Source organism: Jaculus jaculus, chromosome 3 (genome assembly GCF_020740685.1).
Source record: "Jaculus jaculus isolate mJacJac1 chromosome 3, mJacJac1.mat.Y.cur, whole genome shotgun sequence".
Lineage (NCBI taxonomy): Eukaryota > Metazoa > Chordata > Mammalia > Rodentia > Dipodidae > Jaculus > Jaculus jaculus.
In genome coordinates, this window is record NC_059104.1 from 96522685 (window position 1) to 96539779 (window position 17095).

A 17095-nucleotide genomic window follows, 5' to 3' on the forward strand; every position below is an offset into this window, starting at 1 on the left:
TGACCCTGAGTTATCATGTGTCAACTGGACTCTGGGTTAGAATCAAGCTGGAATAGCGTTTGTTAGTGCCCCCTCACTAGTACATGAATGACCACGCAGGGGATGGCACCCAAGAACCTGTGCTCTGCTGGACTCTGTCCCCTCCTTTGCCTGAGGCCACTTCTACCTCAAGTTCTCCTGCTTATGACAGCAAACACCCCCCTTCTTCAAAGAACATATATAGGCTGGAGAGATGACTTAGCAGTTAAGGTGCTTGCCTGGGAGGCCTAAGGACCCAGGTTTGATTCCCTAATACCCACATAAGCCAGATGCACAAGGTGGTGCATGTGTGTGGAGTTCATTTGTAGTGGTTGGAGCCCCCGATGCTCCCATTCCCCCACCCCTCAAACACAGAACATATACAAGTGGAAAGGGACCTATAGACCTATATCATGACATGGCCAGTTAATTTGTACCCTCAATGATACTGCTTACTCTGGTAACACCCACTCCCCGACTTCTCTGATTTTTCTTGGAATATTTTAAAGGACATTCATGTCACCTACAAACACTCCAGTGTGTATGTCTAAGGGGCAAAGACATTAAGGAACATTGTTACAACGTTTTTATGACACATTAAGAATTACTCATTCATATCATCTAATGTCCAGTCCATATTTATTTTCCCCCAATTGTCACAAGAATGTCTTTTTCTTGTTTTGTTCTCCAAAGTTTCATGGTACATCCGACTTTAAAAACTCTTAGGTGTTTTTGCACCAGTCTTCTTTGATATGTTCTGTTTTCTGTGGAAATGCTAGAACAATGAGGAAGTCATTACTTCTTGAAAGTCTCCATCTCACTTCCCTGCACCTTCCCCTCCCCAAATAGCACTTTCTATTTGGGGGTGGGTTTTTTTTCTGAGGTAGGGTCTCATTCTAGTCCAGGCTGATCTGGAATTCACTTTGGAGTCTCAGGGCAGCCTCGAACCCATGGTGATCTTCCCTCCTCTGCCTCCCAAGTGCTGGCTCTTTAATACCAATCTTGACCACCACCTATTCTGCTCTGAGGGTGTTTTTAAATGATGAAGAGAGCTCTATTTTTTTATAGCAGCTTTGGATTAGATAATTTAATTCAACAGTTTTCCCCCTTCCTTCCTTTCTTTCTTTGTTTCAAGAAGCAGGTCTTGTTATGTAGTCTAGGCTGGCCTCAAACTCATGACAACCCTCCTGCTTCAGTCTCCCCAGTACTGGGAATACAGGCCTGTGTCACCATACTCAGCGCCCTTTAACAGTTGCAAAATTCAGAAATCATTCCAAGTGAAATAGAAAGGCAATATTTGAATTAGTTCTTTGTTTTAGAGGGTACAGTTTCTGGCAACATTTTTTTTTTTTCCAAAAAGACTTTTTTATGCCCTCCCACCTGCATTTTGAAATCCACCAACCACAATATTTACTCCATCCCCCTTTTTTTTTCTCTCTTTCCCTTACACACCACCCCCCCTCTCCTTTTAGCAGCCACATACAAGTCGGCCATATTAGAGAGATGGAAATAAAGCTTCCTTAATGTTGTATATGTCTTTGAAGTACATCCGTGCATTTTCTTTTTTAGCATCTAACCATTCCTCCCTTGCGGTCCCTGGTCCCTCAATCACCCACTCCCCTAGGTCACCCGCCTCACATCTCAGTCTCTGAAAATGCACAGGGATGCCTGGCTACCTCGCCCTGCCTTCAGCCTCACGGGGCTGAGTCTCTTTTTCACTTTGGGTAAGTTAGATTCACATCTGCATGCTCCGGTGGGTTTAGAAGTGCAGGTGCCACCGCAGGAGGAGGGGGCGGGGGCAGGCGAGAAGGAGACCTCCTCAGTGTTGCCCTGCGTCCTTGGGAAGGGACTGCTGGGCTGGGTGGGGGGACATTGCTGGGACTGCCTCATGCTGGGACGGCTTGGTGACAGAAATGTTGGATTAGGAGATTCAGTATTGCTTGGCCATGAAAATTCTCAAAATTATGGAGAGCTGTTTTTTTTTCTTCCTTTAGATTTTCCTCAAGTGGACCTATGTGGGGGTGGGGCAAAGCGCAGCCTGCTCTGTAGACTCTTTAAGGATTTTTATTGTATTTTTTTTTCTTAGCTGCTGTGGATGGGGGGGGGGGGTGTCCTGGGACTTGTTGGCTTCTTTGAAGGGCATCCTTTGTGAACCTTGATCTCTGCAGTCAGTAGATTTCAAGTATTAGAAGAGAGTGTTCTGGAGAGCTGGGGGCAGAAAGTTGAGTGTGGGTCTGGCTTTCCGAAAGTCTGTCCTACTGACAGACTTGGAATGTGTGTGTGGGAGTATGTGGAGAGCAGCCTTGAGGATGGGCGCAGGGAGGAGAGCTGCCGCCGCCGGAGCAGAACAGGTGCCGAGGGAGAAGGCAGCCCTGGCTCGGGCCAGATGGAGGAGAGGAGAGGGTCAGGTGAAGGGATGGGGTGCTAAGAGAGGAGCATGAATGGAACCCATTTCTGAGTAGGGTGTGGCTCTTTAAAACCAATCTTGAACTGTCCAACCCAGCTTTGCAGGCCACCTCGTGAGGGGTGTCAGTGTGCGTCTCATTTCTGAACCCTCATAGACTACCTGGTAGGCTATTTTGTGGAGGAGGGTGTTCTAGACACGGGTTCACTGTGTGGTTCTGGCTGGCATGGAACTCCCAAGTAGACCGGGCTGGCCTAAAACTAGAGCAGCTGTCCTGCCTCTGCCTCTTGAGTGCTAGGATAACAGGTGAACACCCACCAGGCAGGGATGAAGCCTGCTTTGTACATAGTTCCACTGTTGCTCCTAAACTTCCTCCTCGTTAAGACAGTGGCTGGGGATCAAGTTCAAGGACTATATGTGGGAAAACTTCCCACCACAAGTCTGTCTCTCTGGTGTCATGTGCTGGGTATTGGGCAAGAATGTTAAACAGAGACACACAGAGCCTCTGGCAGTCTGCATGATAAGGCTCCAACTGTATTTTTTTTTCTTTTTTTCTTGTGGAAGCTTGGACTTGGACCTGGGTTTAAAGCCACCTTTGCTCTTTAATGACTCTGGTTGGGTGAGATGCTGAACACCTTTGAATGTCAGTTCTGCCATGGGTGACCAGGAGACTGTCTCCTGCATAGTGTGCTTGTGGCCTGGCACATAGCAAGGCCAGTGATGGTTAACCATCTCTCAAGAACTTTCCATAAGCCCAGGTATGGAGTATCTTGTTTAGTCCTCACCACAGTCATTCGGGGCAGGTTCTATGATTTTATATTCATGTTTCTGGGAGGAAACAGAGGCACCCAGAGAAATTAAGTTATGTACTCAATAAGGTCACACGATTAGCATAGCAGAGCTGAGACTTGAACTCACACTCTTAAATATTGGACTCTACTGCCCCCAAGTCTTAGGAAACGACACTACTCTATGAACAGTAGCTGATGGAAGTACAAGCTAGAAAGCAGGTGAGGTGAATGTAAGAAGTCAGAGCTGCTAAGCAGACCCTTTTGCTCAGGAATTAGGCACAGCTTTGTGCATGCAGGAAGCTGCCTGTAACAGCCATGTCTAAGTGAAGGGAGTAAAGGGCTCTGTAATCAGGCTCAGAAGACAGGCTCGGGGGAGACAGAGTCTGGGATGAGCAGATCTGGGCATAGGGGCTGTAAGGGGTTGTAGGAGGAAGACAAAGTCAGAAGACCTGTACCAATGAAGACCTTGGACTTGAAGCTGTGATGGGGTGTGCCCCTGGCCACTTCACTACTCAGGACAATGGAACTTAGGTGGCTGTACTATCATTGATCACCAGGATGGAGGGCTGCCACAGATGTTGGTAGGAGCAGGGTGTCACACACAAGCAGGGCAATGGGGATACCTATAGAGCTGGCAAAGAGAAATGCCAGGCCAGAGGTACTCATGACACAAGCGCAAGAGCCAGTTTGTAGTGGAAAATGTTCTGAGTGATTTGATTCCCTGGAGTTTTTCTACAGTCATTGGCCTGGCCGTCAAAGTCTGGGCTGTGTTAGAGGAAGTTTAGGAGGAGCAGTCCTCCCTCAACCCCACTGCGCTATTGCTGCTGGGGCCTGGCACCTAGATATAAGGGGGAAATTGTCTTTCTGTCAGTAGGACTTTATTGAGCACTTATGAGGTGCCACCTGCCATTCTGGGTGCCAGGGATGCCAGGATGAATACGAAGACGTTCACAAAAAACAAAAACAAAACAAAACAAACCAGGTGGGGTGTGGTGGCACATGCCTTTAATCCCAGCACTTGGGTGGCAGAGGTAGGAGGATCACTGTGAGTTCGAGACAATCCTGAAACTACAGGTTAGCTTGAACTAGAGTGGGACCCTACCTAAAAAAATAAAAGGGGGTTTGGAGGGATGGCTTAGCGGTTAAGGCATTTGCCTGCAAAGCCCAAGGACCCAGGTTCGATTTCCCAGGATCCATGTTAGCCAGTTGTACAAGGACAAGGTGGAGCATGCATCTGGAGTTCTTTTGCAGTGGCTGGAGGCCCTGGTGCACCCATTCTCTCTCTCTTTCTCTGTCAAATAAATACATAAATAAAATAAAATAAAAAGTAGTTCATCAGAGGTGAAGGACAAGCAATAGCAGTGCAACACTGTACGTGCCCTATCAATAGGAGTAATAATGATAATCCTAGAAGCCACTTTTTGTCCAGGGCTGGGTGTCAGGCACTGTGCTGAGCTGGATACATGAAGCAGGTCATTTGGTGCTCACAACCACCCTAGGACTTGAGTCCTACGCTTGTCCCCTATATTACAAACTAGGAGAGTGAAGTACCAGGAGGTTAACAATCTTGTCACAGGTCACTGATGGGGGCACTAGAGCCTCAGTCAGTCTGCCTCCAAGTCATGTGGAAGAGACAGGACCAGGGCTGGAGATAGGACCAGATGTGGAGAAAGCCACCACCCACGCTGTGCCTTATGAGTTGGCCCAGGAAAGAGGCAAAAACATATGCAAGGTAAAGGGAAGGAAGGGCTTATGGGAAATCAGAACTCTGGGGTGACTGGAGTAGAGGGTTCATGGAAAGACCGAGGCTGGAAGGAGTTAAGGCTCCAGATGGCAAAGAGCACCCAGAAACCATAACGAGAAGCTGCAGAGAGACAGTCAGTGGAGGCTTGGAGATGAGAAACATGAAGACAGCTTGCTCCTGGCCACCCAGGTGACCCTGAACAGAGAGGCTCTGAGCCGAAAGGCAGTGCAAGGGAGGAGGTAGGGCTTGAGGCATAAGGTTGCCCCACAGGCGATTGCTCCGCTTACTCTTTCTTTCTTTCCTCTTCCTTCTCTCTCTCTTTCTCCACCCTTCCCTTCTTTCTCCTCCCTGTTCTTCAGCAAGAATAAAACAAATCTACCTTATAGATTGCTGTAGGGCTGGAGAAAGAAGTAAAGGAGCTCACTTCCAGCCAGATAGCATTTGACAGGTGAGCCTCATTTCAGAATCTGCGTGATGGGCCAGTGAGAACTGTGGTCGAGCAGGGCCCAAGGTGCCTAGTGGTGTCTTGCAGAGGCGTGCCCAACACCCGTGGTGTTGTGGCAGTAAAGCAGAAGCCACAGTCTTACTGTATACCTTTGCCCATCATTTCCTTCCCATGAGTTGGGAATGAGGAGACACAGACCTCAGACCCAGCCCCAAGTGGGAGTTTAGGAAGGTCATGAGTTCCTCCTCATTGCGGGCCTTTTGGGGAGCCTGCTTGGAGCCACAGCCTGGTCCTGCCAAGTCGAAGTGAGGAGGCATGTTCCCAGGGATGCCTTGAAATGACAATACATCCCCAGCCAGCTTTAGCCCCTCGATCCTGACCAGAGCCAGGCAGTACGGGTTCCAGTTCTAGTTTTGTCACTTCCTGGCCGTGAACTTGAACTCCTTGTTCAATTTCTTTGTGCAGCTTTCCTCTTCTGGAAAGGAGGGCAGGGTGGTGATAATGGCCGCCGTGTGTACAGATGGCAGCGATGTGTAGACCGTGCTTTGCTAGTGGTTACCATGAAGGCCCGCCTGTGGGCATGGAAGTCCCCTACTTCCCGAAGAGGCAGAATTAACCAGGAAACCAGGATCTTGCTTGAACTTGAAGAGCCTAGGCTGGTGGAAGGCTGTGGCTTCAACCCCGGTCTCTGGGATTCCTGGGAGGCCTTGGGCTGAATCTTGGGGGTGTAGGACGAGCCCTGTTTTTGGTCTCAGCTTCTCTGCTCTCCTCTGGTCTCAATGTTTCTCTATTCTCAACGTGTGTCTCTAGGCACATCTCTTTCCTCGCGGGAAATGATGGCGCTGGCTCTAGGCCGCCCCCCCCCCCCACGCAGGTTCCCCAGCTGCGGACGGTGACCTCTAACCTCGCTGCAGATGGCATTTGACGTTTGGTCTCTACGACCACTAGAGGGCGCACGCCCCTCACCTGCTGCCGCCTGCAGTGAAGGGGGTGGGGGCGGACCTGCGCTGCATCGTTACCCCTGACCTGGTGCCTGGTCCTTCTAGATGAGATGAAGGGAGCTGTTGTTGGACGGGGTGGGGCTCAAGTTCAAACTGCTGGGATGAGACAGGGCCTGGGGAGGGTGGAATTCCCTGGGCCAGCCTCATAGGGTTATTTCCTATTTTCAGCCCTTTCAGGGGAAGGGGAGGCAGAGGCCAGGCATGGCTGGGATGGGAGGTGAACTCGGGACAAGCCTCCATCAATTTCTTCCCTCAGATTTTTCCACCTCTGCAGCGCGAGGGGAGAGTGCTGGTGTTTTCTGCACACCTCCTCCTTGTCTGGCTCTGTGCCCGGTGCTTTCAGACTGGGTATGGAAGTGCAGGAGCCGGGAACTGGGCTTGGGTCCTCCTGGGGGGTCCCTCGGCGTCCCTAGTTGGTGCAGCCTCAGTTGTCATTTAGAGGCACTTTCGGGATCTTTGGCCCTGCGGGTGAATTCCGCATGCTCCTCCCTCCACCCAGGGCTCAGGCGTGACCTTCTGGACTAGTGGCTCCGAGAACTTTCTGTCCTTAAGTCGTGTAGCGTGCCCCCGCCCCTCACCCTTGAGGATGAGCTGAGCGAAGGATGCTCTGAGCTTGGGATCTTTGCTTGTCACCGCAGCGCTGCTGCCTCTGGGGTGAGGTCATCGGCTCTGAGCATCCAAACAGTTTGGAAACTAGGATCCCTGCAGCCTGGCTCCTTCTGGGGGAAGGCCAAGCGCTGGTTCAAGGATTTAGTTTCCAAGGTCCAGAGACTCCCTTACCCCATCTCTGAGGCCCTCCCTGTTCCAGAAGCAGGATACTAGCCGCTGCTCTTTGCTGAGCCCTTAGCCCCTCTTTTATTGATAATAACCACTGGGTGATGGCAAAGGAGGTTGAGGCATGCAGAGGTAAAAGGAGCCTGTCCACATCCTCCCAGCTGACTGGGGCGAGAGCTGGGGTGGAACTTAAATCCAACTGGGTCCCCTTGTTTATGCAGTCCCCATGTCGGGGGCCATCCTTCTCATGTAGCCAGGATCTCAGCTGCCCTCGCCCCTCCCCAGCCCTTTCCTCACTTTCTGTCTCTCTCAGTGGACCCCCAGTTCCTTGCTCTGGCTCTTGTGGCCTGGGCCCTGCTCCACTCTGACCTCACGTCTTACCAGTCCTCCTTGATCACTCTGCTTGTTCTAGTGCAGATGTGGAAGGTCACTCCAGCTGTGGGGACACTGCCTTGATGTGTCTGCCTTGGAACTTGTTCTCCTCAAGACCTCAAAAGGCTTCTTCCCTCCCCTGGGTCTGGTGCTGCCTGCACATTCTTCTCTTAGAGCTGTGTGCCCTGACCACCCTGTATATGACAACTCCCCTCGGCCTCACTTGAACGCTTTTAGCCCATGGCAGTTCTCACTTCTGACAATCGCATCGTCATTTTGTTGGTGTCGCTATCTGTCCCTTCACCAGAACATGACGCGGTGACTGCCCTGTGGTGACACCCAGCCCCGGACACACAAATGATTTTATAAGTACTTGGTAAATGAATGAATGGATGATGCTGGGTGTTACTGCTGGGGCTTGAACCTTAGGCTTTGTACACCCAGGTCATTGCTGTACTCCTGAGCTAAGTTCATCTTCTGGAATGAGGTATTGATGGTCTTTGCAGAGAACCTTGGCATTAAGGCCAGGGTTAGGGCAAGGAGGAAGGTCCTAGGTATAACACTGAAGGAGGTATTTTTGTGTCCCTGAAAGTGGATGGCTCCCTAAATGCCGGGTCCCATACGACTTACTTACCTCCCTAGATTCCCCCACGCCCCCCCCGTTTTAGAAGATCTGAGTAGCACAGGCCTTTTTTTTTTTTTTTCCCAGCCACAGCACCAGCCTCTAGCCTGAGTCTGGTGCCTCATATAGAACTCCACAGAACCTGTGGTTCCCACCGTGCCCTCCCTCTCAACCTGTACCAGCTCTTCGCTGTAGTGTTTCCAGGCCGACATCTCCCCATTGCACTCCTGTCCCCATAGAACCATCAGCCTCCTCTTCCTGCCCAGTGGCCGCCTGCCTGCCCTCTTTCTTGCCTGTCAGAGCCAGCGGGGAGCGGGGTGGGGGCTGGGCTGGTCTAAAGAAAGGAAGAGCAGGGTTTTCCAGACTCCATCTGAGCTCGGCTACCTGTCCCATTGTGGCGGGGGTGGGAGGTGGGGTGGGCACTGCCGTTTCCCCCTGGAAGGGCTTTGGCCCAGCAAAGGTGGTTGGAAATGGTTGGAGAAAGGGAACCAGAGGCAAACATGCTGAGGCTCCTTTGTAGCAGGCAAGTTGCATCAGCAGGACTGGGACAGGGGACGGGATGCTCTCTGAAGAGGCTAGGGCTCACTGGGCTGTCCACAGCCTAAAAATTTGTTTGCTCTGCTTTTCCCTTGATTCCGAGGACCACATCTGGTGTCCTCATAGACTTTGCGTTCCATTGTGTCAACCTGACTAACAGCTGCTGTCAAGCACCAGCTCCCCCTCTCCCTCCACCCACTTCTGTCTCACTCCCTCTACCTCCGCTGGCTAGAGAAGTCTTCCTCCTTCTCCCTAATCCTGTCAGTCAGCATCCTGATCAGCTCCTGGCTTTGTCTACAGTGCCACCGGGGCGAAGCATGGAAGTCACAGTCCCTGCCACCCTAAATATCCTCAATGGCTCTGATGCCCGCCTGCCCTGCACCTTCAACTCCTGCTACACAGTGAACCACAAACAGTTTTCCCTGAACTGGACTTACCAGGAATGCAGTAATTGCTCCGAGGAGATGGTGAGTCCCAGGGTAGAGATGGGGTTAGGGGACACAGAGAACTCTGCAGCATGAATACTACCTCTCCCACACATGCTCCTGCTCCAGATCAGAGCCCCAGAAGATTCTGAGTGGGCCATATGGGGCTTTGACATAAGACCAGCTTCCATATCTGGATTACATTCTGGGGATGACTGCCTCTCCCCTCGTGTAAAAGGGTGCATGGTAAGAGGGTGTATTCCCATTGCCTTTGAAACCTCTGGACTCCATAGTGTCCCACTGTCTACTCCCCTCCCCCCCAGTTCCTCCAGTTCCGCATGAAGATCATTAACCTGAAGCTGGAGCGGTTCCGAGACCGTGTGGAGTTTTCTGGAAACCCCAGCAAGTATGATGTATCAGTGACACTGAAAAATGTGCAACTGGAGGATGAGGGCATCTACAACTGCTACATCACGAATCCACCTGACCGCCACCGTGGCCATGGCAAGATCTACCTGCAGGTCCTTCTGGAAGGTGAGGGCTAGGGACTGGGCTGCGGGGGTTGGGAGTAGTGGGGAGGAGAGGGCATGACCCTTCTCCATTGCATTATCTCAGGACACTTTGGGGGGGCTGTGGTCCGCATAAGAGCAGGAGTGGCAGCTCATGCTGGTGGAAGTCATCTAGGCCTTCCCTCTGATCACCGAGGGGCACGTTGATCATACAGCTGTCATTGGCTGGGTAGTTCCACAGGCTTGATCTCATTTCATCTTCATAGAACCAACTGAGGGAGGCATTATCATAATTATATTATAATCCCTACTGTATGGATAAGGAAACATATTAGAATAAATTACCTAAGATCACACAATTTAAAGCTGGGCGTGGTGGTGCATGCCTTTAATCACAGCACTCAGGGGACTGAGTTAGGAGGATCACTGTGAAGGCCACCCTGAGACTACAGAGTGAATTCCAGGTTTTCCTGAACTAGAGTGAGACCCTATCTCAAAAAACAAACAAACAAAAACAAAAATAAAGAGCACACAATTTGGAGTAAGGTGATGCCTCAGTTAGTAAAGTATCTGCCCTATAAGTAGGAAGAACAGAATTTAGATTCCCCAACACCCATGTAACCCCAGTGCTTGAGAGGCAAGGACAGGAGGATTCCTGGGGCTTTCTGGCTAGCTTGTCTAGCCCAACTGATGAGTTCCATGTTCAGTGAGAAACCTTCCCTCAAAACAATAACAATAATAATAATAAAGCCAGGCATGGTGGTGCATGCCTTTAATCCCAGCACTTGGGAGGCAAAGGTAGGAGGATCGCCGTGAGTTCAAGGCCACCTTGAGACTAGATAGTGAATTCCAGGTCAGTCTGGGCTAGAGTGAGACCCTACCTCAGAAAACAAACAAGACAAAAAAGCTCACACGTCATAGTTCCTGTAATTAGGTCTTAGAATTGGTTCTGTCTGATCTCAAAGTTCCTGCTCTTAAATATTCCATTCTATGGGGAAAGGGAACACAATGGGGTCCTGCGATTTGGAAATGGGGGTGCTTAGTGGTCAGTTGGCTGGGTTGCTTGGGCTTTGAATCAAGTCCTGTCCTTGGAGGACAGTCCAGTCAGGGGGTCTTCATACTTCGAGGAGCAAGGGGGGGTGGCGGAAGTCTCTCTTCTAGGCTCAAGTGCTCAGTGGCCCTCCTTCCTTTCCTTTAGAGCCTCCCGAGCGAGACTCCACAGTGGCAGTGATTGTGGGTGCCTCAGTGGGGGGCTTCCTGGCCGTGGTCATCTTGGTGCTGATGGTGGTCAAGTGTGTGAGGAGGAAAAAAGAGCAGAAGCTGAGCACGGATGACCTCAAGACTGAGGAGGAGGGCAAGACGGACGGCGAGGGGAACGCGGACGATGGCGCCAAGTAACGGGTGGCCCGCCCTGCAGCCCCTTCCTTGTGTACTGTCTCCTTCCACTCTCTGCCCTGTGTAGTATGACCCCGCCTGCCCTCTCTTGGTGTGCTTCTCTCAAACAGGACCCTGGGGTTGACCTGGGGCTCTCATGAACCCCTCACTTCCCTTCTCCCACCCTGCACCAAGAGTGACCCACCTCTCTTCCATCTGAGAACTGCCATGGCACCTGGGATGTGTGGCCCTGGAGAGAGCGGAGAAGGGGCCTTGGCCCTCCAGTCCTCGAGGAGGTGGGGGGCACGTGTGGGGTTCCCAGAGCGAGGATGAGGAAGGGCAGGCAGTGTGTGTGTGTGTGTGTGTGTGTTTGGGGAGGGGTCAGCTGCCCAGTTTGCCCAGAGTTTGATCTGGTGGTGACTTCAGATGGAGCTGGGGGTGAGGAGGTCCTGTGCTGTCCAGAGCCACCTTAGGAAGGTCTTATGGTGGTTCTGCTGTGCTCTTTAGGGGTGCTCCCAGCCCAGGGCAGCCGCCAGGGCAGGGGTGAGGGTAGGGTCCCCTCAGTTGTGAAGGTGTGGTAAAGGGATGACTCTGTGTTTCTGGGGTACTCAAGGGAAGCTAGGGATGAGGTGAACCTGCGCACGGGCCTTGACCCAGGAAGCTCTGCACCGGCTCATTTCCATCGCTAGCTGCTTCCTCAGGAGGCTCTGGTTTGCGGTTGGCTACTGACCCCTTGAGGATGCCAATGGGCACAGACTGGGAAAGCAGCTCCAGGTAGGGTCCTGGCCCTGGGGACCCACCAACAGGAGACCTGCAACAAAGTCAGCTGAAGGACTGAGGGGAAGGGATTTCATGCCCCCAGACTGCTTTCTCCAACAGGGTGACCACCTTCCCCTCGGCCGGCCAGGTGAAGCCAAAGCTCAGAACTGAGGAGGCGCTAACTGTAGAGGGCAGCTTCCCTCAGGCCTTTGTTTGGGCACTTCCATTTGCCCTCAGCAGGGCTTCCATCTGGCTTTTGGCAAAAGGAAGGAAATGAGAGAGGAGGCTCTGAGCCTCAAAGCCCAGCCTTGCAGTTTGCTTTGTAGGGAAGAAAGCAGGTGCCGTGGGGAAGCCAACTTTCACTGCCATTTTCCTGTCATTATAAGGAAGGTGTTTAAACCTGGAGAAAATGAGAAAGGCAGGGCAGACACTGTCAACTCGAAGAATACAATGTTGGAAGACCCTCCGAGGTTATTTAGCCCAGGCCCTCTATCACAGATGGGAAAACAAGGGTGGGGAGGGTGCTCCAAGTGACAGCAATCGAAGGTCTTTCCCACTTTCTGGCTCCTTCACCACGGGTTTGAGTAAACAGGGATTCCTGGTGGGAAGGCCTCTTGGGCCCTGGGAGCTGTGTATGCTGCGTGAGGGTGTTTCTCAAGCCCTGCTTTCCTCCTGGGAGCTCAGCCCCTTACAGGCTCAGGGAGTAAGTTGTCCAGGGTAGGGCATGATTGTGGTGGAGACAGGACCATGAAAGTCTCAGGGACCAATCCTTGTCTCTGCCCATCAGATGGCCAATTGGGGGAGAGAATGACAGCAGATGGGAGGGTCAGCTCAACTCACTGCAACTCAACAATCATGTCTTGAGCATCTTTCTGTGTCAGGCACCATGCTGGGTCCCAGGGGTGCACACACAAAGCCATAACAGAGTTGGGACTGCCAGGTCAGCACCACAGGACAAAGTCTTTTTTTTTTTTTTTTTTTTTGTGCCTCTACTTCCATTGCAGCCACTGCTTCCAGGATGAGTGTTAGGGGAAAAGGAAAGGACTACTGTAGAGTCTGGGGCTTGGGAAAGTAGGAAAGGAAGGGAGGAGAGAAGGTACCACAGGAGAGGTGTGGAAGCCAGGTAGGGTGGACACCGATTTGGGGATGGGCAACCAGTCCGAGAACTCACGGGTGAGTCCAACCCTTCTGGATAGTCTAAACTCTTTGACTCAGTACCTAACTGCCAATCAACACACTGCCAATGGGGGTGGACACCAGGATGTCTGGAGCAGTTGGATACTGGCCTATCCTTCAGGCCGACCGGCTGGGATTGGCGTGGTAGGTTGTAGGCACCTCAAGCCAGCTAAGACTTGAGATGATGGCAAATTTTGCAGCTTGTGAGTGTCATTGTTGGTCACCCTATATGTGCCCTCCTCTCTCAGGGTGAGCAAGGATCTACACTCACGTGGGGAACTTTTCTTTTTCTAGGACTTAGAACATTTAGGTGAGTTACCCACAAGAGTCCCTTGGATCACTCTAAGAAGTTCTAAGTCTCCTTCAAGAAGCTAAAGACGTTTGGGGTCTTTTCCTTCTCTGGCCTGATGGAGGGCTCAGAAAAAGCAATGTCTAGCCATAGGCCCTGGGCACCAGAGCAGACGGGGCTGAGTCAGGAGCCATGTCTGCCCAGGTGCTCACCGGTCCTAACACGCACTTTCTTCTCAAGCCTCTGAGGCCCTCCTCTGGGGTCCCCAAGCTGCCTCTCTCCCAGGGTAGTGAGGCTGGGAACAAAATGGGGCTTCTGTGAGTCGAGGTGGGAAACTGTGAGATGTTTCCACAATAGCCATTGCTCCTGTTTGCTTCCTACTTTATGCCAGCAAGCTGCTCTGTCACTGCAGTGTGGGCACTGGGCTCCCTTCCGGCTGCATGCTTCTACCACTGTGCCCTGCTGGTTTCAGTCTGCCTCTCTCTCAACCACTTGGGCCGTTCCTGCTCGCTCAGAATCCCCTCACCCCATCTGTCTCTTTCTCCTAATTAAAAGCCACTGCAAAGAGAGATGGGCTGGCTAACCCATGGGATTTAGCTTATAAGAACAAAGCACAATTTTTTTTCAGGACTGAAATGCCTTGAGGTGCCTTGGAACTGGCTTTGGAAATAGCTATCTGCCCTTTTCGCTATGGACTCGTCAGCTATTCCCCCTTTATAAAAAGGAAAAGCTGATGGTATCTATGTTTCTCTGAGTCTCCTTGGGGGAAGTTGGGCTGGTAAATATTTACAAAGTTAGGTTAAGCAGGTAGACAGTTGGAAATGCTGGCCAGATCCAAAAAGACAGTCCCAGGCCATAGAAATGGCTTGGTGCAATTGGAACGGGTGATTAATCAAGAAATCTTTCTCCTATTTATGTCTTAAGGATAGACAGCCTGTGTCCCTTGCTGTGCCTCTTGCTGATGTCTTCCTGTATTAAGGCTTTGCTGATGCATTTGTACATAGCTTCTTTGTATAGGTATAGATATATTATATATACAAATATAAAACATCTCATTATACAACCCAAAAGTTACACTGTGGTGGGGAGGTTATAATTACATCTCAGTTTCTCAAATTGATTCACCAAAGGCACTTTATGGGATGTTCTTTCTGCTCTTTCGGGGAAACCCAGCTACATAACAAGCACTTATACCCTGTCTAGGTTTTACATAGTGTGTGGGGGTTGGAAGGAAGGGTTGGAAGGAGAGAGAAGCTTAAATAAATGGTCCTCTGTGACCCTACTGCTAGGCTGTATGTGTTTCTGGGAGCAGACTGAATTTCTTTTGCCATTTTTCCAATTGCTTGAAATCTGTTGGCTACAATAAACACACTGTCTCCCCTGAACATCTCTCTAGTGTGGCTTTTTTCCAGGGTGTAGAGGAGGTTAGGGGAGACTTTACCAGGAGCCTGATGGTGACCCCTGATGCTCCTTTCTGGGTGACCTCATGCATGCTGCCAGATGATCTATTATTTGAGGACTCAGAGCCCTTGCTTTGTAAGGAAGGATGACGTTAACCTAAGGGGCTCCTGCCCATTTCTTTCTTTCCTCCCTCTCTCCCTCCTTCCTTCCTTCATTCTTTTCTTTCTTTTAAAAAATATTTTATTTATTTACTTATTGGAGGGAGAGAGGGGGAGAGAGAGAGGGAGATAGAGGCAAACAGAGAGAATGGGCATGCCAGGGCCTCCAGCCTCTGCAAACAAACTTCAGGCATATGTGCCGCCTTGTGCATCTGTCTTACATGGGTGCTGGGGAATTGAACCTGGGTCCTTAGGCTTCACAGGCAAGTACCTTAACTGATAAGCCATTTCTCCAGCCCTCTTTTTTGTTTTCTTCCCGGTAAGGTCTTCCTTTAGCCCAGGCCAACCTGGAATTAGTCTCAGGCTGGTCTCAAACTCATAGTGATCCTCCTACTTCTGCCTCCCAAGTGCTGGAATAAAGGCATTAAAGGTGCACGGCTCTCTCGCTCTCTCGCTCGCTCCCTCCCTCCCTCCCTCTCTCTCTCTCTCTCTCTCTCTCTCTCTCTCTCTCTTTCCTTACCCTTTTGGACTCCTGAGCTCTGTGGCCTTCCAGGGAGGCACCTTGGAACAGGTGGCTGAGCTACCACTTCTGGGAGGCTCTGGTTACTTCTGGATTAAGATAACCCTTAAGCACCCGAGGCTAAATGTTCTGTGGATGTTGCCTATTCTTTCCATGACAGATGGGCCCTCCTTACTGCTCATTCTCAGCCATATCTGACTAGGTAGACAGCTCCTCCACTTGCTCTGGATTCTGGAAGAATCAGTGACAGCTGGTCAAAGTCTGCTCTCTGCAGCTTCACAGAGGAGGGCAGCTGTTGGGAAGAGTCGGGTTGCTCCTGTCCCATCTGCATATATATATATTGCTTTATCCTAGTCACATAGTGCTGAATCAGCCATAAGAAGTTCGAAATCAAAGCCAGCCTTCTGTCTAGGGGCTCCAATGTTCTGGCTTAAACTTGCTGAGTGGCAAGGAAATCCATAAGCAATTCATGACTTCTGTCTGGCATTACTATCTGTTCTCTGGAGATATAGAGACCCATCCCAGTGGTTAGTGGTCAGGAATATTCCAGGAGGACCTCAGGATTGGTAGCCCCAATGCTTCCAGTGAGACACCAGAAAGGAGGCAGCAGTGTAAAGGTGACTGGTGTTTAACAAAACCAAAGGACTTTGGTTTAGGAGGTTGTCTGCTCTCTGAAGACACTGGTAGGATGTCAAGGAGGGTGCTTCTCTATTCAACAGGAGAAGAAACCAAGACAAAGGACATGAGCTGAGGTGCTGGGAGTCTGTCTGGTTCCTTCCATACCAAAACAGGCCCCTGATACCTGGGTCAGGTCACCATCTGCTTCCTCATTTTTTTTCTCTAAGATTGCTTGGAGGACCTGTGATGGGCTTGGCTTTGGAGAGTTTGGGGTTCAAGCATTTGTCCTAAATTGATACTTTTGGCCTGCTTAGGGCCAGGTAGGGTATTTTTTTTTTGTTTGTTTATTTGAGAGCGACAGACAGACAGAAAGAGAGAATGGGTGTGCCAGGGCCTCCAGCCACTGCAAATGAACTCCAGACACATGCGCCTCCTTGTGCATCTGGCTAACGTGGGTCCTTAGGCTTCACAGGCAAGTGCTTAACCACTAAGCCATCTCTCCAGCCCAAAGTAGGGTAATTTTGATGCAGCACTTGTGGAGCTGTCTTGTGGAGGGGAGAGCAGCTTGGCTCAGAATTACTCATTGGCTTCTCGAGTCCCTCAGCTGAGGTGGAGATATTAAGTAATCTCTGTTGTCCTTCACTATCCTAATGGAATGGCCACTTGTGGGATAAAAATCTGGGTCACAAGGAACGTGGCAAGCAAGTAGATAGTTACAAGCTCAGTGACGGATGGGTCCTGGGGAATATATTGGCAAAGTCTCTTCAATGTTTGAAGGGAAAACTGAAGACAAGAACTTGCTTAAGGCTGTAGTCTGACATAAGCACAAGGGTAGCCTCAGAGCAGACTCCAGGGCTGGTATTCTTCCTTTCCACGTCCCTCATCTAGAGGGCTGGCATTTGGCACAGCTCAGCACAGTAGCCCACAGCAGTTCAGCACCTGCCCTGTCCACTCCTAGCTGATCTACATCAACCTAGAAGAGGCTTGTGCTTCCTTAAAGGACTGTTTCCAAAGCCGAGGTTCAGGAAGGGAAAATCACATGGCTGGTGATGATTCAGGTGGGATAGAGCCCAGGCCTGGACTCCCAGGTAAAGACTCTAGCCAGGTTGACCTGATATTCACAGGCAACAGACTCCTGTCCTTTAGCTCCACTACTCA

At 50.8% G+C, this 17095-nt stretch overlaps 1 protein-coding gene across 1 annotated transcript; it reads left to right on the plus strand.

Moving 5' to 3' along the window:
• The first annotated feature begins 1489 nt into the window (after nt 1–1489).
• Scn2b (sodium voltage-gated channel beta subunit 2) lies at nt 1490–14625 on the plus strand. Its single transcript, XM_004667405.2, has 4 exons — nt 1490–1742; nt 9009–9175; nt 9457–9667; nt 10841–14625. The coding sequence occupies exons 1-4, from the start codon at nt 1673–1675 to the stop codon at nt 11038–11040; spliced, it is 648 nt and encodes a 215-aa protein (XP_004667462.1). The 5' UTR covers nt 1490–1672; the 3' UTR covers nt 11041–14625.
• Nucleotides 14626–17095: the final 2470 nt, after the last annotated feature.